This window comes from Ailuropoda melanoleuca, chromosome 4, assembly GCF_002007445.2.
Source record: "Ailuropoda melanoleuca isolate Jingjing chromosome 4, ASM200744v2, whole genome shotgun sequence".
NCBI lineage: Eukaryota > Metazoa > Chordata > Mammalia > Carnivora > Ursidae > Ailuropoda > Ailuropoda melanoleuca.
The window spans coordinates 75835215-75861458 of record NC_048221.1 but is presented as its reverse complement, the minus strand read 5'-3'; the positions used below and the strand labels follow the sequence as shown (position 1 = coordinate 75861458).

The window sequence follows — 26244 nt, the reverse complement described above, 5'->3', positions numbered from 1 at the left end:
TTAAGTAGTTTCATTCTCAATGTTTGGCTCCTAATTTTTATTAGTGTGTGAATCTTTACATTGCACAGAAAATTGAAAGCTTTCTCCACTCTTAAAAATTAGAACAGCAAATCTAGTTTTAATTATTTAAGGGTAAAGGTAGATTGAACATTTATTTCTTCTCTCCATTGGATATAAAATATTTGAAATGTTTCCTGTATCACTTTGATTAAGTACCTAAAGTAAAATGAGGGTAAACTAGTTCATTGGAAAATAATATATGAGGCAGTCATCAGGTCTGCATTTTAAAAATCATCAGATTTTCTTTAATACTGTCATGTGTTAAATATTGAAGACCACACCATATGCCTAATGAAAGCTTCATTAGAAAGACATTAGTAGATTAATTTCACTTGCTGTGTGGTTTATTTTATTTAGAATGCAGTAAGGTAAGTTCATTAGTTTGTAGATGTGATGTTTTCTACTGTACCTCAGTGCAGCTAGGAACAATTCCACAGAGGTCTACAGATCTACTAACACCTGTCAAGATAAACACACAGTTCTCTGGGGGAATCATCTCAGCAATAGAACAGAGAAAATCTGAGGAAAGTAATTCTTTCATGAAAGAGAAAGAAGACCAACCCCCCCAAAACAAACAAACAAACAAACAAACAAACAAACAAAAAACCCCAAACCCACAACAAACCAATGATTAATGATTTTTTGAAATGCCTCAGAGGTCATATATTTCTCATACAAGTATAAAAAATATAATCTGTCTTTTCAGAATAAATGTTTGGGAATATATACTACTCATTTTGAAACAACTATTCCAAGAGATTTGAACTCTGTGGAATGATCATGCAATTTGAATGGAGCCATCGAAAGTTTTTCTGACATGTGTAGCTTAATCTCTCATCTATCCCAGAACAAGTATATTAGATTATAAGTTCTGCTATGGTGATATTTGAATGGTTATAGTTAAAATGGTGCCAGTATTTCCATTATAAAATCCTATTTTCAAGGACTTATAAGTTGCCTGTAAATGTTTGCTCTGCAATTCAGCTTGGCAGCAAGCATCTTTGCTTGGTGGTATTTTCCCCCCCATTTTACATATTATAAGAAAGAAAGACATCTGTTTATAGCATGAGTAGAAAATTTGACAACAAATTCCCTTATTCTTCAAAACCAATTTGTTTAGCATTCAAATCAGAGTTCAGCCTAAATTTCTTATATATTTTAGGCAATAAAAGAGCTAACTGAAAGCCTGTAAGGATAAATTGAAGATGATTTGTTTCCTTTGTCTGTTGGTTTTGGTTAAACTCCTAAACATGGAGATAGACTTAACCAGTTACTTTGATACTTTATTCATTCAGCACAATAATAATGTGGATATCCTTTTTTACATATCCCAAGTATTTTTTTTTTTTTTAGTTATTTGTGATAATCTATACTTGAGAAGGTAGCAAATAACTGGCAACGTTTGGAAAAAGTTCCCAACGGAGATATATGTGTTAAAATTTGACAGAAGAACGGATGAGATATTAAGAGAGAAAGGAAGGAGAAAAGATCATTTTTACTGAGGGAATAGCATGGGCAGTGGTAAAGAAGTGAAAAAGTGTGCTGTGTGTTTTGGGAAGAGAAGAGTTCTGTGGCTGGAAGCAAGGATGTTTGTAGGGGAGGTGACACAAGTTGAGATAAAGACAATTAGAGGTAGTGTGGAGGCAAATTTGGAAGAGCTTAATAGGACATGTTAAAGAGCTTTGACTTTACCTGGAAAACAGGTATTTGTAGTGAGATAGTCGTACTAACTTAACTATAGTACTAACATAAAAAAAAATCACTCTTGACAAAATGGGTAATCCAATACATTTATCCTGAATTGAAAAGGGATTAGATTATAGATCCCAAATAAACCTATTTAGAGATTCAATTCAAATGGCATGATTAAATTCCTTTCTGCAAACTAAAATGGTAGTATACATTCCAGAACATATATTCATAAAGATAATGGAATTGGTTTATGTTCTAAGTGCTTGGACATTCAGGGAATTGAACTCATCATATGTGTATGATGTCTGGTTCTGGATTTGGATATCTATATTTGCTAGGGAATTTGGAAATTGTATGTCAGTTTTTATATCTCCCTAACTTGCCTTATAGTTGTCTTGCCAAGTCTAGCTCCATTCTCAACAAACCCATGCTTCTTTCTTCTGCAGTGATGGATCTGCTTGACAGACTGCTGGTGAGTGCAGACAGAGAGATTCTAGGTTGTTGGTTTGGGTCACTGATCTTTCCTGTAGCCGATGCTGGTCAGACGGGAGGCCTGATAAGACAGGACTTGAAAGGGACTTGTATTTTTGTTGTGTGTTTGTTTGTTTTATGGTAATGGACTATGTGGATGGCCAGTGTCAGGTTTTATATGGAAACAGACATTCTCATCATTTCTGATTTATTTCCCCATGTCATAAAAGAAAAGAATAATTTATTCAAAAAATTAAGTAGGTAAGTAAATAAAAGTTAAAATTAAGTACATGCTAATACATATATATACTAGGTACCAGACACTAAGCACTTTACATCTGTCAATTCATTTAATCTTTGCAACAACCCTACAGTTATCAAGCCCCTTTACAAGTAAGAAAACTGAGTTTAAACAACCTTCATAAGGCCATGTGGCTAATAAGTTCATAGAGTCAGAATTGAATGCTAGTGTAGTGTCTGAGTTCCTGCCTCTAGCTTCTGGCCAGGCTAACCGAAGAAGGGCTCAAATGCAAAAGATAAGATGGAAGAGAACTTTTTTAGAATCAATTAATTATTTATTTTTAAATTTTATTTATTTATTTATTTATTTATTTATTTATTTATTTATTTTCTGAGCAGAATAAAGGAAAGGTGTGAGATGAAGACATGTAGGGTTAGATGGTAGACATCTTGAAGTCTTTAAAGAATGCTTTCAAGAGGAGATCTGGAAGCAGCACTACTGTCTATGTTGAGTACACTGCTAAGAAGGTGACTTTATTGGTAAGGAGCTTAATTAGAAAACGTGCCCAGTGTTGGTTAATAAAACCTATGGCAAAGACTTAGACATTTAGATGGAGTGGTGGTTCTGAAAATCTGGTTCCCCTGGACCTGCACTATAAGCATTATCTGGACACTTGTTCAAAATACAAATTGTCAGTACCTCTACATAGCAATGGAATCAAAAAGGCAAAGCAAACTATGATGTAACAAATCCTTTTAGTGATTCTCCAGGACACTAAAGTTTGAGTACCACAGAGACACAGAGACTAAACTAAGAGATTATTGGGAGATGGCCAAACTGGACTATAGACTGAGTAGGGAAGAGTTTAAAATAGGGCTACATTAAGAATCACATTATAGGGGCATCTGGGTGGCTCAGTCAGTTAAGCGGCCAACTCTTGATTTTGGCTCAGGTCATGATCTCAGGGTCCTGAGATCAAGCCCTGCATCAGGCTCTGCACCCAACAGGGAGTCTGCTTGAGGATTCTCTCTACCTCTGCTCCTCCCTCCATGCTCTCTCTCTCTCTCTCTCAAATAAATAAGTCTTAAAAAAATCACATTACAGGTCATTGTCATTATTATGTTTGTAGCACTGATCTAAAACATGTACATATGAACAAATGACAGTAACTTGTATTTAGTGCTCAATATACTTTAGAAACTGTCCCAATTCCATTACAAGAATCATTGTGTTATAATCATTTTACAGGTGAGGAAACTGGGGCAAGGGTCCATTAAAAGCAATGTCTAATGAATAGTAATGATGAACTCAAACTCACAAGTCTGGCAGTCAAGCCCCATGTTCTCCCACTGTGTTATGAATATATTCACATCACATAGCATGAACCTATGGAAGAGTGTGTCAGCAACACAAGTTGGCTGAAATAACTGTACAAACAATTATGATGACAGAGATTAAAAATGACATATGATTGATTGATGCCCAAGGAATGCCCCCAACATTTAAAGATGCTGTTGTAGTGAAATTTCTATAACCCCACCTTGGTGCCTAGTCAGTAAATTTTAGGTAGGATGTCATACATGAAGTTTTTATTAAATAGGCCAAGAGAAAAGAGAGAGAGATCATAAAACACTTCAGCTCTAAACACAACTAACCTGGCTTGAATAAATCTAATCGTGCTTTATAAATCAAATTGTACCTCCAGGCTTTAATTTAATTTGAGTGAGTTGGGTATCATGTTGGGTTCCCCTTCTCCCTGTCATTTGGAATGTCAATGTGGACATTCTAGGTAATAGCTATCCTGACAGAATTCACCAATCTATATCTATGACTGCATTATGTGTGGTGGGAGATTAAGGATAGGAAACAGTTCAGATGAGGAAACATGTCATAAATGAAACTGACTTTCCAGTGACATTATTACGTCTGTGGGCCTCCAGGGATGCTTTGAGCCCTGGCATATTTTTTTCTTGTTTTTGTCATTTGGTTGGTTGGTTGGTTGGTTTGGTTTTACTCTCACCACTCTTGCTCTCCTATTCAGATCCTCTCTCAGAATGCCCACAGGGACCTGCACTAACTCAGAAAGGAAACAGGGTCAGAGGTTTGTCTCCACTGCTTCACAGATGATACCCTCTCCTGAGCCTTTTCCTCTTTATTCTCTCTCAGTCCCAACTCAGAAATGTAGATAGACAGATATGTGGGGTCTTCTTGCCTTTTCATTGTGCTGACATTAGTAGAAATGCAAAATGAAAGACTGACACTCTTCTCATTTTTAATTTTTAAAAGATTGGTGCTGCCTGTGGGTTTTAATATACTTCCCCTCTGCTGCTTTTAGTGTCTACTTTTCTATTTAAAAAGCTTAATACTGAGCTGTAAGAATTTCCAATTAGGTTTAAGGAAAACAGGAAAAGGTTGAAAGTGTCTGCCTGACAACCGTCCTGTTACTTGAGACAGAAGGGTTGATTTTTGAAATATGAAAAAATAATTTGAAATGACCAGTCCTTTTCCATTTCTCTGCACACACACCCCTTCCACTCACTCTCTTCTCTCTCCTTCCATTTCCTTTCTTTGTTTTTCTCCCCTCAGCTTTCAGACCCATCTCCCATTTCTTAACACTGTTGTCCAATGTAGGCTACCTGACTTCTTGTTTGTTACAAATGATCAGCTGTGAATGGGCCTAGGACAGTTTTCCATGCACAGCTATTAGGTTTTTTTGGTAGATCTCAGTAGCCACAGTGGTTAGAGGCAGGGGAGCATTAACCACTCTTCCAAGAGTTCCCAAAGTGTGGGCCATAGTGAATGTAAAATGCAAACCAACTGCTGCTACAGAAGCAAACATTTATTAATAAGTAGGCGCAAAATCTTATAGCCTGTTCTGGAAGTGGGTAAGTTCCAGCTCTTGGTTCTGTTAGGGACATGAAAAATGTCTTACAAAAAAGATTTTGCAAATAAGGCAGCGACCAGCCCATCATCTGTCAGAATTAGGATCTGATACGGATCAAAAGTAGCACCCACTTCCTATGGTTTTGTGATGATTAAATGAACTAATAAATTTATAGCTCTCAGATTTGTGCCAGTTACAAACGTGTTAGTTCTTAGTACTACTATTATTGTGGCATCGCTCCTTATGGTAAAGGGTGAATAACCTCTTAGATTCACAAACTCTATTCAAGTAAAAGCAAAGCATGTCTGTAAAATATTTTGGCTAACCCACTGATCTTGAATGTTAATAGTTTTACGAGAGAGAACCCATTCCTAACCTCCATTACACCAATTGACGAGCCATTTATTTTGCAAATAATAACCTTTTTTTTCAACACACGTTGTAATTAATGAGCAAAGCCACATCCTGATTGGAGATGATGATAGCCAAGGCTTCTAGATGCTACCTCTGGCTTCTGTGATTCTGGCTGAGGCATTGGAGCGTGAATTCTGGATGAAGGGAGCTGACTCTCCTGGGACACAGAACACTAACACACATTTATATTACACTGTTTATGCTGAAATATTTAAGAGTAAATGACAGGCAGCCGAGTGCCATGTCTCCTCTAACCAGTTCCTAACTCAGCTGACAACAGTTTGTCAGGTGCTGCCTCAGTTTCCTTTAAATAATGCAGTTCCAACCACAAGGACTGACCAGCTGAAGAGACATAAAAAGTAAGCACACGCTTTATCTGGTTCATCCAGATTAGGCAAAAGTTTGTTCACAAGACTTTTCTCCCCTTTTTCAACAGAGAATGCTCCTTATTCCACCAAATTACAACCATTTGTAACAAATGTTGCAGCATCAGTATTATAGCATTCACCCCAGAGCCCCCTAGGTATCAAAGAGGCACCCTAGACACCTGCCTGAAAACTGCAGCTACAGTGTCTTCTTTCAACGCAGCTGTAAATCTTTCCTCTTTAGCTCTGGAGATTCCAGTAAAACCGAGATTTCTAGCCTATCCTTTCCCTAACCCTACCTTTATCTCCCTAGGCCTGAGACAATATAAGGCAGGCAGGAGAGCCTCTTCTTCACTGAATGCTCTTGGGAAGGTTCACCAGAATCTTCTATACTTTACTCCTATAGCTTTAGTTTATATAAATCACTCTTCAAAGTCCCAGCCCCATCCTTCTCTATGTTTTTTAAGAGAGTAACAAATACAGTAAATCCTCATTATCGACAGATATGAATTCACATCTTCACTAAAATTTGTAACTCCCAAATCAATACTAGTGGCACTAGGGTGGTCATTAACAGACAGGCACAGAGTGGCAAGAAATTTCAGGCCCTAACACCCAGCTCCCAGCAGAGGCCAAACAAGGCAACACGCCACCGCCTTCTTGTTTCAGCTCTCATGCTATAAGCAAGTCCTCTTTTTGTGTTCTGTTCAGTGGCATGTTTTCCACCTGTTTGTGTTTTTTGTTGGTTTTGGTTTTGGTGATTTTGCTGCTTAAAATGGCCCTTTAACATAGTGCTAAAATTCTGTCTAATGTTCCCAAGCATAAGAAGGCTGTAGTATGCCTTTGAGAGAAAGTAGGTATGTTACCTAAGCCCAACTCAGACTTGAATTATAGTGAGGTTGATGATGAGTTCAGTGTTAGTGAGACCCCAAATATATTCAATAAGGTGCCTTTAAACGGAAAAAAACACAGAAAACAAAGTTACATATTAACCGGTTGATGAAAGTGTTGTGACTGGAGGTTCATAGGAACCCAACACCTGGGGGCAATGGTTCAGTGGTCCCTAATTCATTGTCCAGTGGTGACTTTATAGACCATAACTACGATGAATAATGAGACTTGACTGTATGCACCAAGAGGCTAACTTACATTTCACATATGCCTAGCACTTGAGGGAGTACAAATGAAGACTTGACTCCTCTCCCCTTCAGGAATCTACCATCTGGTTGGAGAGGCAAGGACAGATCAACATCATATACAAGGGTATTGGAGAACAATGCAGTGCTCTACATTTCCAGTCAGTGGAAAGGAACTGAAGAACTGTGCAGGCTAACCAGCTTGAATATGTTAGACCTATATGGAAGGAGAGACATAATGCCTCAATTGTGGGGAGCATTTGATATATTTTAAAGTACTCTCACATTAAATATTGCATTATAGCCTTCCTGCCCTCTGGGAGTGTTAAGAAAGATAGGAACATGACTATTTTATAAAGGAAGCCACGGAGCCTCAGGGAGAGGCTAAGTGACTAATGTGACATAACCAGTAAATGGCAGGGCCAAGAATGTAGCCCAAGTTTCCTACCTCCTAATCCAGTGCTCTGTCCGTATTGTCACTGTAAGATGTCACAATCAGAATATTACCTAGAATCTTAAAACCGTACTGTTGGGATGATTTTCCCCTTCTTTTTGTTTTGAAGCTTACTTGATGTATTAAAAATGAATGTGCACAACCCTTGGCTAATGAATCAAAGTACACATGCTAAAAAAAATAACAAAATGAAGAGGAAATGGCCTGGGGATACGGGTGGGAACAGAACACTGTGGAAGGTGCTGAATTTGGGTTCTGTTGCTCTTTGAACAGCTGTGGGAAGTTGGGAGACATGGTGTATTTAAGTAGATGAAAACACATTCTCTAGCATGGCTAAGCCATTTCAATTCAGTGAACTACTGAAGAATTACTGTTCTTTAGTAGAATCACATAAGCTTGACAGGAATGTGAGATGCTGGATTGCTACAGATTTGATTTGTTGGCCCCTGGATAGTGGTTACACAGTGACCACCACAGTCCCAGGGTGACTCTGAATGAACTAGGATGCAATATGCAGTCTAAATGACCACTTCCATGAGTGGCTGATGTGAGTCAAATCCTCCTAGTATTACTTTTTTTTGCCCCCAATACATGACTTTGTATGTGTTGATCTAAGGGATTATATAGACAGTGAGGAGCCTGGGAGAAGTAGTGCTTTATCACCATTGTTTTCCTCTGTTTTTAAATAGAAATAAAGACAAAAAACGTTCAGCCACTCGACATGTCATAGTTTTTTATCATCTTTTGGGTACCAGGGAAGTATTTCAGTCATAGTCCTGAATCATATCTGCTAGCCTCCAGTGACTATGGTCCTCCTTGCCAACTCCACTTGCTGTCCTAGATTTTTACTCTTAGGTGTGTGTTGGCTTTGCTGGTCTCTCATCCAGGACATGCAGCTTTCAGTTAAAGATGCTGCATTTCACCCACAGGATATAAATGTCCTCTCTTCCTTGGAGGCATTAGATTTAGAAATATTTGCTTCCTATTGCTATTTTCCTTATAAGAAAGGGTGAGAGAAAGGCAGAACTCCACCCTTTCAAAACACCATCACAGCTGGGCTTCTCTAGGGATCTTGGGGGTGCCTAAATAACCCCCCAAATGTTTGAAGTACAAGCAATCTCATTCACACTGTTTCTTTCTGCTTTCCTCCTCTTTACCACCTGTCTCCTTCCTCTCTTTCATTCTTTTTCTGTCTCTTCCTTGGCTGCCAAATTCACTCAGTTTTTTTTCCCCCTCCTCCTCCTGTGTTTTGGTTCCCTGCACTTCCACTGCCTTATATGAGATCTGGTGTTGTAGTGGGAACGAGGACTCTTTGTTACGAGTAATATGTGTAATTAACAGATCACCAAAACTGATACTTGAGTAGATGGTGTCAAACCACATTTAGCAGATTGGGTTTGAACACCTGGCAGAACAAGTTTGGTCCAATAAAAAGAGCTGAATTCTTTCCCTTTTAAAAGCTCTCAAGACACTGGTTACATCTAAGCCATAGGGGTAGGGGAAGGGTGCCATTTGCCGTTGTAATTCAGACGGAGGGATCACCTGGCAGAGGAGGGAGAGTTGCTTTTTAGGTGTTCCCCGCATCGCCGTACACGTGTCCCTTTGATGTGTGGAGAATGCATGAGAGAGGCAAAGCAGGGCGATTTCTGTGGGAAGCTAGACCAGCCTCCCTTGTTACATAGGCTCGTCCTCTGCATTGCATCCGAGCTTCCGTGATTTGCTGTTTGGAGACTGCAGATTTGCATAGAGCCCCTCGCTTCGCCAGCGTGTGTGGTTTTTCTTTTCTTTTCTTTTCTCTTTTTTCTTTTTCTTTTCTTCTCCCCCCTCCCCCCTCCTTCGTCTGCTTCTTTTCCTCAGCTCTCTATCCCCTGTTCGATCCCCGCTTCCTTCATAAGGGTGCACTCTTCCCTCTGAACCCCTCGCCGGGCGTAAGTGTCAGGAGGCGGCGGACGCGGAGATTGCCTCGGGAGCAGGCGATGCGCGCCGCTGCTCCGCGCGCTGCCCGGGGGAGGCTGGCGCGATCCGGCGAGCCGGCCGGGGCTGAATGGAGGGAAGGGGTGCCTCGATTCCATGGGGTCTGCTTCTCCCTTGAAAGGAGGTTGGGCCGGCGAAGTGGCCTCCCCAGTCCCTACACACAATGCTAAATGGATTTACCTAGTGGATTCGCGGTGGATGGCTGTCATGTAGAAGTGAGGACCCTCCGGGAGGAGCTTTAAACAATTTCCCCGCTCCCCACCCCCCGGCACGCACTCTCGCCCGAAACTCTTTGGGAGTATCTCTCGAGAACCTGGAGCCCTGGAAATCTGGGAGCAGCCGCTCGCTCCGCGCTCGCTGTTCCCCGGGGCTGCCTTCCCGGACAAGCCCCCCATCAGCTGCATTTGCCTCGGCTATGTTTCGGATTCTTTGGGGTGCAAGGCACGGCGGACTCCAGGACCCCGAGAAGACTGTCCGAAGGAGGGAGAGGATGGGTGCCCTGGCGCGGTGAGGTGGCCGGCCCCTCAGCCCACCCGGAGCCGCCCGCTCCCCGGCGCCCTCTCCCCTCCCCGAGCCCCAAACTTTGCCTCCCGCGGCGGCTGCCCCTCGGCGGGCGCCCCTCCATGTACCAGAGGATGCTCCGGTGNTGGCGCGGTGAGGTGGCCGGCCCCTCAGCCCACCCGGAGCCGCCCGCTCCCCGGCGCCCTCTCCCCTCCCCGCGCCCCAAACTTTGCCTCCCGCGGCGGCTGCCCCTCGGCGGGCGCCCCGCCATGTACCAGAGGATGCTCCGGTGCGGCGCCGAGCTGGGCTCGCCCGGGGGCGGTGGCGGTGGCTGCGGCGGCGGCGGCGGCGCAGGGGGGCGCCTGGCCCTGCTCTGGATAGTCCCGCTCACCCTCAGCGGCCTCCTAGGAGTGGCATGGGGGGCGTCCAGTTTGGGAGCGCACCACATCCACCATTTCCATGGCAGCAGCAAGCATCATTCTGTGCCTATTGCAATCTACAGGTCACCGGCATCCTTGCGAGGCGGACATGGTGGGTCTGAGGTGCCAAGTTCTCGCGGGTTACTCCCTCTCTCCCTTTCAACCCTGCGCTCGCTTCTCGGCCCCTAAGGCTCAGAGAAATGGGAGCGCGAGGAAGGGAGGTGCATTTGGGTGTGTTTGGTGGGAGCCACTTATCTCTTTGAAGACAATAGAAAGGGGCTGGGGGAAGGCGTCGCGGGTGTTTGTGGTGAGGGGTGGGAGGGGCGTTTCTTGTCGGGGTGCCGGGAGAAGAGATGTGGGCACCTATTAAAGGACCATCCCTGGCCGGGCGCCTGGGCCCCGCGGGAAGGGGGCGTTACTAGCCAGAAGGTCACTCTGTGGCCGGATGGGGCGCCGCGCTTAGCCGAGGGACCTGAGCGCCACAGAGAGGAGGGCTCTGCAGAACCTTTTGTCTGTGCTGTGTGTGCTGCCCCACCTCCTGCCCATTTTCCCAGGCCTGGGGGAGGGAGAGGTTCCAGCTTGCACATTCCTTCAAAGTGTGCCCAGACCGCAGTGACAGTGAAGCGGTTGGTCCCAGGACTCACTCAGCACGCTGCCAATTGCTTTTGCCCCCACCTCTTCCCTTAATTGGAGAAGGTAGGAGAGTCACCGAGGCACCCTCTCCAGTGTCCGCCAGCACCTTGCCAGGCTTGGAGAGCACCTTTGAGCACCATCGCCTTTACTCCACCCCCCAAAACAAATACACTTCTCTTTCTTGGTGATTGGACTGAGTTGTTTTTTAAACAGAGCAGAGAGTGGTTTGGCTACCCAGACGCATCTCCCCACAGATCCTGTCTGAAGGCTGTTGGGATGAGGGAGGTCCTGCTTTCTTCTTCCTCAAGAGTTTAGTGCTTCCCAGAGGGGACAGGTGGGTCAGTGCCAGCTGGTCTAAGCCAGGAGGTCTGCCTGGAGGAGAAGTTAGAGTAGAGAGAAACTATTCTGACCCCAGGCTCCCTTGTCAAGAGCAGAGTGTAGAGAAGAGCCTTGGTTGGTAGGTTTCTTCTCCAGAGCAGCCAGCAATGTAAGGCCAGGTTCCTCTCATCTTCAGATAAGTGCTTATTTCAGATTCCCCGAACGGCCAATAAATATCAAACTGTTTTTGTGAGTCTTTCCCACTACCAGTGTTTCTTCTGTCCCAGAGTCAAGTCTGCTACTTGAAAAGGCAGGGTGAAAGTTGTGGAGACTTAAATTCCTTATCCCTCTTTCCCTGCAGGGCCCCTCCCTCTCTCAGACTTGGTTCAGCTTTACATCCTTTACCCCTCTCTTTAGGTAAATCTTCTCCCCAGAGCAGCCGCTGCTCATACTAGGATGGCCCTCTTCCCCAGGGCCAGGCTTCCTACCTGGAACAATCCTGCTTAGATAGGAGAACCTAACGGAAGAGAGAACAAATCCTCCTGCCACCTCCTCTTTAGGAGTGGCTTAGGGACACACCTTGATGTGGGTCCTAGGAATCCCTTCCCCTCCTTCCCTCAGGCCCCTCTCAGGAATTTTCTCTAGTTCAGAGTGGCTAGGCTGGAGAGGAGAGATGCCCCACACCTGGGCTTCCCCTTAACTGAGAAGAAGGGAGAGGCTAGATCCCTCTGAAACCACAAGGAGTTTCTGCTGCTCTCACCACTTGCTCACAGTATTCCAGGACCTTGTTGCTCCTTTGACCTGGGTGCCGTTCTCACCCACTGCCCTGCCTTTGTGCAAAATTGTGTGAGTCCCGTGGGAGGAAGGCAAGTCAGGGTGCAGGAGGGGCAGACAGAGCGTGGGTGGGTGGGTGCGTGAGGTGAGCCAGACAGGGGTATGTGAGGGGGGTGGGGCGTCTAATTGTGCCAGTGGGAAGCGCTTGGCTAATCACCTCATATGCATATTAACTTCTCCTTTTCTGTGGCTCTGCCTCTCCCGGGGGCTGAGGCAGCTGAATGGGGGGCGCCCTGGGGAAATGGAGAAAGGAGAACACCGAGGGGCCCTGCCGCAGAGCCGGCACTCCTTTCCCCTTCCCACTGCAGCTCCTGCCCCAGTCAGGCGCCGTCTGCTGGTCTTCAGAAACATTTCTTTCCCTCCAGAATACAGTGATTGTCTCTGTATGTGAATGAAAAACTAGGCACATCTATCATTGAAAAAAAGGAAAGGATAGAAGATAGTGGAGAAAATTGTATGTGAGCAGTGATTGGTATTATTCCTTTGGGTCAGAGAACTTTCTCTTTCCTTTGAAGGTTGTGTTGTATGGCCGTATTTGCTTTTGAAACTCCCCACCTTCCTTGAACATACTTCTGGAGGAAGATTTCCGATTCCCTTTTTTTTTTTTTAAATCAGAGTAACAAACTTACCTGTCAGTAGCCAGCCTCCGCCAAATAAAATAAAAGATTCACTGGTGTGAATCTTTCATACTTCATCCCTTTCCTTTCTTGAACAGAGGGAATTAAGTCTGGCTAGAGAACAATCAAGGAACATTACGGTTGAAATAAGCCTCTGGGAGTGGGGATGGAGAGATGTAAGGTGGGAATGCAGAGGGGCTGAGAGCAGGGCAAGCAGGGTGGTAGCTTAAAAGAAACCTAGTAAGAAAGAGGTGATGTTGAATTTGTTGGGTCAGTAAATTGCCTGAAAATTCGGCTAATGAGGATAAGGACCCACAAGGAAATAATCTTTGAGCCTAACAGACGAGGCTGAAGGGGAAGAACAAAGGTGAATGACAATATGATAAATTCCTAGCTAAAAATCAAGGCAGGTGTAAATTAGGTTTAGTTCAAAATTTGAGACTCCTGAAAACATACATATGTTGATGAAGAGATGAGCCAGCCTGGTTTTTTGTATTAGAATTTCTTGGAATCATAAGCATGTTTTTCTCATAATGGGGAAAGAATGTAAATGCTTGAATGTGTAAAAGAAAAATCATGTATGGTGTATTTTAGGGAATAAAATTGAGCCTACCCTCTGTGTTTTGAAAACTGCTGGGTTGACTATCCAGGTTCATTCTTCTTCATTTTCTCATCTTGCCATGCTTCATTTGCACTATTATGAGGTGTCACTTACAAGGATTGCAGGGTGCTGAAAGCGCTCCTGGCTACCCTGAGCATCTTTGTGCAAGCTGACCCAGTTGCAGAGATTATGATGAGGATTTTTTTTTAAAATGCATATGAAAAGCAGGTTTTGAGATCACCGCAGAATCCATTTCATTTTGCACGTACTTAAAAATGTAAGTGATGAGAACACCTCCATAAAAAATTATATTTTTATTTAAAAAACCAGAGAATTGTATGACTGTAAGTGATAAAAAGCAAGCCTGCTTATAATTAAGAATGCTACTTAAATCCAGCAGGAGTTCAGAATAGACCAGTGTGTTCAGTTAGTATTTCTTCAGCAAAGTGCTGTATGTGCCAAGCATAGAATGATGTCAGCGCAGTGCTCGGGTTCCCATCTCTTCTCCTGGCTTTCCTAAGAACCTCTACATACTTTTAGAAATTAGTTTAGAGCCTCTCAGTAGTTTCAGGAGATAAAGGAAGGAGAAAGCCATCGTACAACTGAGCACACGGGGGCTAGCCGTTCTCCTCCCACAAATATGAGCTCCGGAAATTATACTGTCATGATTAGCTTATAATATTAAAGGGCAAAAGGGCTTTCCCAGAAGGGAATGTTAACAGATTTTGAAAGTGTGGTTTGTAATTGAAGCAGCCCAATGCTGTTATATAAGAATAATAATTATATCTTGAATTTATAACATTTTTCTTTCTGGGGCACTTCTGTATATAAACTAACTTCTGAGAGGAGCTGTTGGTTTTAGAAAGAGTTAGAATAACATTTTCCTGGTAAGGCTACTGAGGCATACCATAGGTGCACCGAAAAATGAAGCCAAATCTCTGATCAAAGTCAAAGAGGAGTTAGAATCAAGGTTTCATGGCCCAAAGCCCAGAGCAGCTGAAATGGCCCACCATGTGCGTTAGTGGTTGATCTCTTGGAGAAGAAATCATTACAAGGACCAAAGCCTAGCATTTTGCTTGCAACATGTATTAACAATAATGAATACTGTAAGAGAGGCTGGTGGCCACCTCACTGATGTCCCACTGCTCACTTCATTGATTCTGCTGAGGACGGTTTTGTTTTTCTTTCATTTTTCTGAGACATAAGTTGCTGTATGATACAGTGATCCCTTTGCTCCTTTGTCTAGGAACCAAGAGAGTTAGCAAAACCTTTTGCAATATACTTAGTGTTGAAGAAAAATTTAGCCTTTCTGGTAATTAATTCATATGTGTGACCCAGAACGTTTTTGGCTATGAGTATTCAGCTGAAATAGACATTTCTACCCCATACCTCTTTCTTACATTGGCTTCTTGAACAAAAATATGCATCACTGCAATGCTATTTTAGATAAGGTGGTCAGCTAATATTTCTAGAAGTTTTGAATCAATCATGGGCCAAGTAGTCCAAGACTCTCAGCTAACTTTTGGTTGCCCATCTTTAATATATTTATTTTTTTAGATTGTCCATCCGTGCCTTAAGAAAATATGTAGTATATGTGTGTTTTTGTGTTCATGCATCAGGTACTGTGGAAGGCCAGATAATAATTGGGATAATGGGAATAAAGGTAAGAGGAGCAAGGTACCCAAGGCAGGACCATCAGAACGTTTGCAATTCAGTTCTAAAAATCCAAGCTATTGTTAGAAAGAAGTTAATCTTTAGGCAAAGAAACAAAACTTGTTCTGTAAAAACAAGTACCCTCTGAGCATAAATGCAAAAAACAGGTTTATGTATGTGTAGCAGTTATCTGGGACTCAACATGAAATGATCTGATAAAAACATCAACATAGCGGATTTTATCTACATTATATTTCCCTTAATATTAATGTTCTAGAAAGAGCTCCTTGCACAATTGCTTTTCACTAAGTTGCATTTATTTCTTCTAACAAAACATAAAATCTTTTATTTTTTAAACAGAGATAAGTCCAGTTTTACAAATGTATTTAAGACAGGGACTTCATTAACTTAAATTCAGACTACTATAAAAACAATTGAGGCAACTTGGTCTGGTGAAGATAATTCACAGACGCATATCTATGTGAAAATTTGGCCACTGCCACTTATTAGCAGTATATAAATTTACTAAACTACTTATCGTCACTAAAACTGTTTCCTCAATCCATAAAATGAAAATATGAGTTGTATCTTAGTGAAGAATAAATGAGACCATGGATTTGATGAGAGCTCAGGCTATAATAGGGCCCAAATAAATGTTTATTTTTAAAAAATTAGACATTTAGTTTGTTTACACATCTTGGCTTTGAGGAGTGCTCCCATGAACATAGGAATGTGAATATCTCTTCAGAATCCTGATTTTAGATCTTCCAGATAAATGTAAAGAAGTGGGATTGCTGGATCTTATGGTAGTTTTTTGGTTGTTGTTGCTTTGTTTTGTGCGTGTGTGTATAGTGTATTCTTCTTTTAAAGAAATTGTTTTTCACAATGGCTGCACCATTTTGCATTCCTACCAACAGTATACAGGGTTCCAGTTTCCCGATATCCTCGTCAAACTTTGTTGTCTTTTTGATAATAACCATCCGAAAAGGTATAAGGTGATCTCTCATTGTGGTTTTGTTGGAATGGATAAAGAAAACATAGTACACTCAGATAATGGAATATTATTCAACCTTAAAAAGAAGACTATACTTCTGCAGTATATCATGGGTGAACCTTGAGGACATTATGCTAAGTGGAATAAGCCAGTCACAGAAAGACAAATGCTCCCCTTATATTAGAGGTATCTAAAACAGTCAAACTCATAGAATGAGGGAAGGGAATGGTGGTTGCCAGGAGCTGGGGTCAAGAGGAAGTGGGGAGTCGCTTATCAGCAGGCATAAGGTTTCAATTGTATAAGACGAGTAAGATCTACATATCTGCCGCGCAGCCTTTTAGAGTGACAATACTGTATTGCACACTTAAACATTTGTGAAGCAGGTAGATCTCATTAAGTGTTCTTACCATTTACAATCAAATTTTTAAAAAAATTAGAAGAGCTTTCAGAGAGAAGACACATGAGGTGGAAAAAACAGACTTGAAACCTGAAGGCTTGGGTTCTAGTTCTGATTCAGCCGGTTATGCTGTTCATCCTCAGAGACAGCTGTCGGTGCCTCATTTTACACACACCCTGTGTCTCTTCTAAATGAAAGACACAATCGGTTTTCTGATGTGCTATGACCTTAATGATAGTGTCGAACATGGCTTTTTATATTGTTTTGTCATTCATATGTATAATGTTTTAATTGGACTAAGATCAGTTCCAACTTTCAGTTCTAAGTTTCCTTTGATAAAAAGAATCTTTTAAAATCCTCATACTCCTGTTGTCTTTTCCCAGAGGCTTATTGATTCTAAACATACTGTAACTGTAACTGGAGATATTTTTGCAAAGATTGTATTTAGGTCCCTTAAGCCATCTAGTTGTCCTCCTCATTACTTAGGAGTGGCTTACTTATGTTCACAGGAACCATGGGGCGGGGGGTGGGCAGGCTCAGGGTACTTGCCTAAGACTTGCCACTCACCTGAGGTCCTAAGGAATATGTCTTAGAGAAGCACCTGCTTCCTTTGCTTGGTCTTTTTGCCCAGTTCTTTTGGGTCTGTGTGGGCTGTAGACTATCTTCCTGAACAGAAACTGGTAATTGCCTTTTCAATATTCCTCTCTCTTACAAAATGCAAGATTTTTTTCAGTGTTGATCATATAACAATGAATTACCTCAAGCTTTAGACAGAAACTTAGTAAAAATGGCCATATTTTAAGTATATATTTCCACAGAGCCCTCATGTAAAGTGTCTCAGTTAATCATCATCATAACCCTGGCAGGGCTTATGATCACAATTTTGCTGACAGGGAAACAGATTTAGAGAGGCAATGATTCTGCCAGGGTCACTTAATTAATAAGTATCCGCAGTACTTTTGCTTTTCCACTACAATATGGTAAGAGACGAAGGTGTTTTTTTTTTGTTTGTTTGTTTTGGTTTTTGGTTTTTTTTTTTTTTAAATACTGCACTTAAATTTAGAAGACCTGAATTTTGTCCCAGTATCGTCATTTTCCAATTCACGTCTCAAAAAAAAAAAAAAAAAAAAAAAAAAGTTTCTTCATTAAGAATAAAATTGGCCAAGGAAAGGTAGCTAACCAATACAGTTACTAAGAATTGTAAGTGACTATGTATGTGAAATTTGTATCTCCATTCTAGTGGAATATATTTTAATTAATACTACATTTAGATGTTTAGCTAAAAATAGGTAGTATGATGGGTATGGATTAATAAATAAGGGGCATTTTCAAATTCAACTTAAAGCATTATACTCAGGCAGTGATAAATAACAGAATTAAGTAATGACAATTATAATAAAATATGTTATGACTAAAAGATGATTCCTAAGGAGACTTTGTGTTAATCACCAAGTATACAGACAGATAAGAAGAAACTGCTGTGTCTGTCATTTTTGTGAACTTGGTATCTGGGGGATTTTTGGATTGGAGCTGAGGTAGTGTAGAAAGGTATTTCTCCAGTGGGCTTCCAAGATACGTGGTTATGTACATATTTTTACATGAAGCTTGTATGAATCTGGTAACCGTGTGTGCGTGTGTGTGTGTGTGAGAGAGAGAGAGAGAGAGAAAGTGAAAGTATTACACCCCTTTTAGTAATGGGATCTCCAGTTTAAATGTATTATGTAATGTGACCCACATTATGGACTTTGTTACATGTTCATGTATTTTTTTTTCCATTTAACTATACTGGTGAGAAAAAGTATTATGAAATACCTCTGAAAATTAGCAACTAGAAATAAAACGTGTAAGTAAATGGTAAAGAAGTGATTTTTAATGTGTGGTAAAATACAAGGCAGTGACATTTACTGACTTGGACATCGGTTCTGCACAGTTGTTTTGATTATGTGAGTTGCCATTGGACTAACATTGGTACATGTAATTATTTATGTGGCTCAGCCTGTCTTGGCTATTAGTTACCATCTGGTCATCATGGCATATTTTTCTAGATGACTACAGGATTCAGGGCTGCTAAACAGAAGTGGTATTTTTGATGCTTCATAGAACTGAGATGATTTTGGATTCTGAAATGTCTAATTTTACTTTAAAGTTGAATTATCTAAAGGGTGGATAAAGCATATCACTCTGAGTGATTGTGATGCTGTTCTAAAAAAAATACTTTCAGGGCAAATATGGAAGTTCAGTGTCATAGAATTCCAAGAGTATCCACTTAGCACTTTTATTTGGGTATGCAGCAGGATGTTTAAAGAAGTGTGTAGCTTTCCTAATGAACTACCTTTTCCAATTTTTTAACATCTTGCTTTTGTTAATCTGATAAATGCTCTAGTTTGTATCTATGCCCTTGTATATGTCATTACCTTTTCATTATCAAATATTACAATCTGGCATAGAGTAATAGTACTGGAGCATGACAAGTTTAAATACCACGGAACTTTTGCCAAGAAGGTGTATTATAGAAATTTCACATTGACGTCCAAGAGTCTTGCCATGTTGGACTAGTTATGCTTAACATACTCATTGAAAATTGATCATTTTCTGCATTACCCCTTTCCAAAGTTGAAGTAATGAAACTTTCCTCAACACTCTAGAGTTAACTTCCTTGAAGTGTACTTTTAACATTTTCAAAACTGCAATATGCTGTATCAATCATTTTCCATGGCTACTGTCAGAGTGGTAACATGCTGGAGTAAGATGAACAATAAATATATCTCTGTCAGCACAGTGGCTAATTGGACATGCTGTTATATATGCAAATAATGTATTTGGTTTCCCCATTTATTCTTCTCCTTGGAACTTGTCCTAAATGTGATAATAGAAGTTTTTGATTCTGCAATGGACAACTTAAACTGTAATCAAAAGTAGAACGCTGCTGATGGATTTCTGATAAACATCTTTTTACAAAAGCCTATGTTTTTGCATATGCACAAGGTATCGATTGTCTGGGTACCTTTGTAATGATTGAAATATATGATACTAGTTTATTTGTACTTGCCAGTAATAAAAACTTTGCCTCAGTAATCTTTTAAACATAAAACTTTGCTTTTACTTTTTAATAAAATAATTTTAATTATCTTTACAAGAGAAATTAACTCAGCTCTTGCCTTATAATAAGGAAGTGACTTAAATACTGTTCAGGTATTTCACTGTTTCTTATTCCATCCTAATAAAAAGGCTATGCAGAGGAAGAGCTAGGACTATGAAAGTGGTAGTAAATGGCCAACTACGTCATTTACTTATTGACTAATCACTTAGTGCCTGTTATACATCAGGTGCTGTTCTAATCCCTTAACAAAATAGCAACTAATTTAATCCTCAGCACTTGTGCAGTAGGTTATATCAATCTCCCATTCTACATAGAAAGATATTAAGGCACGCCCAGGTTAAGAAACGACAAGTTTATAAAAGCTAAATTTCTGGGGCCTGGAATTAAACCCAAGCAGGCTCACTCGGAAGCCCATGCTCTTAACCCCTACTTTTTGCTCCGAACAAATGTAATTTGTCTTGACTGAGCATTTTGTTTTCTCCTCTAGCTCTTTTATCACCAGCAGTACATAGGGGACCAACCAAGGATGAGTATCTGGACTTACTTTGTTTAATTTCCAGTTAGTCATTCGCTGAAGGTTTAGACCCTCATCCTTATCTTCCAATTTGTTTTTAAGCAATGTGTTTTTTAACTACACATGGCATCAAGACGCTTCTTTGTGCCTCCCTTCTTATCACTTTATTTGTTTTGACTAACTTATTAATCTCAGTATCCACCACCACATCAAGAGTAAAGGAGTGATTGATTTAAGATGCTTATTAATGTTTATTAACTTCTTTCATTCTAGTTGGCAAGTACATTCCCCACCAAATTGATAGATCTGCTGTGATAATAGACTAATTTGCGAGTGCAGCCATGATTTACAATTAAAAATGAACAGTTGCATTTTATCTGATTATGTGATTATAGTCTTATGAGATGAAAAGAATCCTTCTATAAATGGTTAAATAAAATTGTATAGTTTTAAAGGCAGGGTATAGAGAAAAGACTGACAATTAATGAACTACTTTGAGTATTTATCCTGATTTTAATTATAGTTTCTTAAATATGAAATCTTGAATATTTTAAAAATCAAATTGTGTTGGTTATATATGCATGGTATTATATGACTACATAAAAAAATTTAAGCATTATTTCTACTCATTTCTAATTAGACTGTAAGTTGGGGCATCATTCAGAAAAGGTGGTAAGTTTGCTTTGAAGTTTGAGTCTCTTAGCTGCATTTTTCTTTCTTTTTTTTTTAAAGGATTTTTTTTAAAGATTTTATTTATTTATTCCACAGAGATAGAGACAGCCAGCGAGAGAGGGAACACAAGCAGGGGGAGTGGGAGAGGAAGAAGCAGGCTCATAGCAGAGGAGCCTGATGTGGGGCTCGATCCCATAACGCCGGCATCACGCCCTGAGCCGAAGTCTTTTAGGTCTCCTTGTATCCACTGACTGACTTTGGGCAAGTTTCTGAACCTTTCTATGCCTCAAGAGTAAACTTTTACTCCTCAAGAGTGAAGTAGGGCCATAATCCCTATCCTGTAGTGTTGTTGTGGAGACGGCTTTATGTAAGCATCTGGCACAGGGTCTGATAAATTGTGGCTGCTTTTCAACTAGCAGATTAACCTTTCTCCAACAGTGGGTCTTCTTGGCTCTGGACTCCATTAAGGAAAAATCCAGGAAGGGTTGAAGTTAGTTATAAACATGACTATCCTCAGAGTGTTTTAAAATAGATTGTCTTCTCATCATGCCAGAGTGACGTGGGGGATTACTTATAAAGACAAGAGGTTGAAATTGAGATCCTTTCCTGGTATTTGATTCATCCAAGAAAGGATAGCGCAGATATTAACAAGAGGATACTATACATAAACCCAACAGTTTTTATGCCCTCTTTCCCTTTGGGAGTTAAACCAGGAAACCTGTATCAGGGCTAAACCACAAAGGCTATTGGTGCATCTTAGTGTGGGACTTTGTTTTCTTTAGAAGTTAATTTTTGAATTTAGATTGGGACTCCTTAAATTTGGGTAGGGGAGGAGAGAGCATTGATGAGGAGAAACTTAGGAAAATGATTCTATGTGTTTTGTTTTGTTTGTTTTTTTGCCTAATCAGCTTCTGAAAATGTCAGCAAACGCAAAGCCAGCTTTACCGGGCTATATTACAACTGAAAGAGATTTCAGTAAGAGAAACAGCATTTCCTGGCCCAGAATCGCTATATCACTTCTTTTACTGTGGCCACTTAGCTTATGCAATAGCCAAATGCTGAGAGAATAGCATTTAAACAGAGCATAAGCATTTGAGAATACTAAATCAACCGTAATTTAATCACCTATTTTTGAAAGATAGCTAGCCAATTTCCTAAAAATAAATGAATGTTTTAACAGGAACTTAATATCCATGCTTGATTTTTTTTTAATCCTTTCTAAAAAGAGGCTATCTTAGGAAGTGTATAGTAGGCAAAATTTCATGATAGTTGGAAGCAAATTTATTTCAGGCGTGTGATCACCTGAGATGATGCGGACTTTGAGATCGAATCGCTTCACTGGAGTGACCCGTTACTTCCACACCCCAAAGTGTGAAGAGACAGAGGTGGTATCAACAGATAGCAACTGAGGATTTCAGTCCAAGCAAGATGTGTTTAAGATAAGTGATTGATAAGATTAAATTTGTCTTTGTTGCCCCTCCCCCAAGGTTTTCTTATTGTGGTATGTGAGTGCCACCAACAAGGTTAATCTCTAAAACCAGGTAGCTTGAATTTTCCCCTAAATGAAGATGCTTTATAGATAATAGATAATGAAGAGTGTTCTTGGAGAAAGGAGAAGGCATTGCCTGGTGCCTCTGGGACTTGAGACATACGAGTCCAAGTCCCACCTTATGCACTCACGCGTCGCATAGAGTAGTATTTTGGAGAATCTAGAGACTTCATAAGGGGCGCCGGCCATTCACAAAACAGAGCCCTGGTGACCGTGCCTTGGCAGTCTGCGCTATGGCCGTGTAGGTGTTTAGAAGTCAGAGATACAATTTTCAGCAGAGACACAATTTCTGTAGAGGCCGGATTCTTAGTTTAACTGTGAAACACAATGCTGCACTTACTAGACGCTGGCTTTGAGCTGCTAGAAAGGAGAACGTTCCTGAGTGATGGAAAGACACACAGAGAGACAGGAAGCCCCCCAAGAGCAGGGCAGTTATCCATCCTTCCCTTGCCTTTAGGAAGCCCTGATATCCTTACTGTTCAAAGTCCTGCATCTGCAAAGAGAAAATGCTAGGGGAGGGATATGTAGGGAACTGATTCTCCGTTTTTATATCATTTCTTTCATTCAGCCTCCTCATTCACAATATGCAGATATTTAGGTTATTACCAAAATGTGGGGGTTTGTACACTCTCTGCTGGCAAATCAGTGTTCCAGCAAGTGCCAAGAATACAGAGAGCAGTCGTCAATCACCAGCACTTACCAAGCGCCTGCTGCTTGGGGTGGGACATTGTTTTAGTGACTACCAAAGGATATAGCGCCGGAAGAGACCACCAAATCCATTCTGCTGCCTTGGGCTTTAAAATGCAACCTGCCTGCCTTCTGTTCTTTCAGGTGCCTCAGGGAGGCCTTCCAAATCCTAAAGCAGCCAGCAGGAGATGTGAGGCACATTTCTTTTTCACTCCATTGCTGCTCTACACACCTACCAGAGGCCCCATTTACACCATCCAGTGGACTAGACAGCCACAGATCTACCTTCTTTTCAAATTTCAATGGGAACCTGGTCCATATCCTGTCAGTGGTTGGGGAGATGTTTCATTGCATTTCTATTTTCACATTTGTACAGCTTTTAATTATTAAAAAGTGGTTTCTCATGTGTTTTTCTTACATGATACCTACAATAAGCCTGTAAATCTCTCATGGCAGGTTTTGCTCCACTTTGCAGTTGGGGAAACACTGTGACGTGGTACCTTTAGGTGGCCTGACTTGGTCACATGTTTATAAATGACAGAGCTGGGACTTAAACACAGTATGTTGGTTCCCAGAGTCCAGTGCTGCTTCTGCCATGCACCTGGGTGAGCGCAGGGTCTGTGTGTGCTGTCCTCAGAAACCCAGGGACGTGAGTGCGCCCAATGATGCAGCAGGGATTCTGGGAAAGAACCACCGAAAGAACCAAGTCTTATAGATCTCCTGGGCTAGTAGTAAAAGGAAGAAGGAATCGAGGCCCTTTAGATAAAATAAAACTTAAAAAAAAAAAAAGTTTATTTGATGATGAAGGGAAGGAAAAATGTTTCCTCTACCTTTCAAAGTCTTCCAGCTGGAGTAAGAATTAAGTTTACACGCAACAGATTAACAGTAGAACAAGACCAAACTTTTATTATTTGTTCATGAAGGCCTAGTAATGAAATTGAGACCAGATAATGAATAAAGAAATGACCAAGGCAGGCAGTTTTTATACTTTTTAGATGGAAGGACAGAAAATCTTGAAGAATTGACAGGACACAGAAAACTTAACTTTGGGAACTTCAATTAGTAAAGAATTCTAAACAGAATTTGGTCTGGGGTAGTAAATTAGTAAAAAGTAACAAGGGTTACTTTACAGCAGCCTTTCTGGCCTTGAATTTCCTATCTCTGGTGATAAGGGTATCTCTTTACCTCCTGTCCTGAGAGGGTACCTTTCAAAAGAGAGATTTATTTCCTGCTTTAAGTGGAACGGAGAGGGTCTGAGTGTCCTTTTGCGCAGCCTGTCTCTGAAGTAACTTTTACTTAAAATAAGCAATATGCAAAAGTGGCATATTAGGGCAGCCTGTCCTTGGCCCCTGCAGTGAGATGGTCATGATTAGAGATTGGCTTTCAATATATTTTATTAACGTGATGGTTTAATTTTCTTGTTGTTTATTAGGGTTTGTCTTTTGGAAAAGAAATGAGGGTTCTAGCTTGAAGAATGAACTTACTGTCTCTTTATCATTTTGAACTAATTCAAAAAAGTATACATAACTCTGGGAAAGCACTCTTGCTTAACATATCTTCATTTAACTAATGCTTTGATTTTTTTAAAAGATGAACGGTAAGAAGCCACATATAGTTAAAATACCCCAATTATTTGTGTAGAATTATTTAAGAGCACTTGGAAAATTGAGATATTCTGTCAAGGCTTAATAATTACAGCATTTGATTCTTCACAAAGATGGCAAAGAAATTTACAAAGAGAGTTACACTTTGGGAATGTATTTTGCTTATAATAGAATGAAAAATGATGCCCAGCTGGCATGATGGTCAGCATTCTCCTGAAGCAAAGCTCTCTCCAACTAGGTGAAAGTAAATGCTTCCAGGTGATACCTTAGTTTAGAGATTATGCTGAGATATGTTCAAGGTATGTGTTTGTAGAGACACAGCCTACATTTTCGAAGCAGCATTCTAATTCCCCTATATTAAATTTTTGAGGACAGGGAGTATGGTATTTGTTGTACCTATACCACCTAATATAATGTCCAAAAATAAATACTCCAAGATACAGAAATGTTTATAGAATGATTCCTAGAAAGCCTCTTTATACAGAAGCAATAGTATGTTCATCCTGTTATGTGGAACTGGCTTTAAAGCTAGTTACAATCAACAGTGTATGATAATTTGAGCTATATAAATAGCCTGAAACATCTAAATATTTCTCCCATTGCCTGTGATTCCACCATTAGAGATTCATTCTTTAGTGTCTTGATAGCTTTCATTAAAATTTGTTGTATGTTAAAAGAGCATGAAATTTGGAGTCTACCAGTCTAGATGACCTCTCTAAAATGGGATAAAAGTGACAGTCTCTGTCTTTATTGAACCATGTTATGTGAGGAATAAATGGCATAATGTTTGTAAAGTGCTATGGAAATTATATTTAGGGAGAATAAAAACATTTTAATAATATATGTAAGCCAGTTACTTAGGAAATTGTAATACTTTAAGCTGGTGTAAGCCGATGATTCTTAATATTTAAACTGTATCAGAATAGACTAGGGAACTTATTAAAACTACAGATTCCTAGGCTGTACCCCTAGAAATTCTATTCAGCAAATCTGAGGTGAGACTCAAGAATTTGCATTTCTAAATATCTGCTTTGAGAGGTGATAATGTAAGTGGTTCTTGGACAACTCTTTGAGGAATGACTTTACACTGTTATCAAGTAGTATCTTCAACTGCTGGCCTTTACCGAGCTCTTTGTAAGCCTTCAAGACATATTGTCTAATGAACAATTAGAAAGTGATTACTTTATATCCAGCGAACACAAGGATGTCACTTGGATGCAAGGAGAATGGTGTGGGAAAGTATCTCGAACCTGATATCACATTAGTGATCAGTTGGTCTTGAGAGTATTAACAAGGATACTAACAAATTGTTGTCTTTTGTCTTTTTCCTAGGAAGGATTGTTATACATAATAACTATTCATACAGGAAACAGACTACAAGCAGATTCCCTTTAAAGGCTCCTAGCTATTGTTTTGATGGACTGGGGTATCCCTGCATTCAGCCAACTCTGTTTGCTCCA

General features: G+C 40.5%; 1 protein-coding gene across 32 annotated transcripts in view; it reads left to right on the top strand.

Annotated features, from left to right (window-relative positions):
• Positions 1–26244, top strand: part of NRXN1 (neurexin 1) — a 1113431-nt gene that overhangs the window by 668933 nt on the left and 418254 nt on the right. For 4 of the 32 annotated variants that reach the window (XM_034659122.1, XM_034659121.1, XM_034659119.1 and 1 more), the window contains exons 1-2: positions 9254–10203; positions 10351–10723. The exons of the other annotated variants lie outside the window; for them this stretch is intronic. In XM_034659122.1, the coding sequence (XP_034515013.1) occupies positions 10462–10723 (262 nt within the window). In that variant the 5' untranslated portion in view covers positions 9254–10203; positions 10351–10461. Of the gene's footprint in view, positions 1–9253; positions 10204–10350; positions 10724–26244 lie in introns of those variants that run through there. 32 annotated transcript variants of the gene reach the window in all.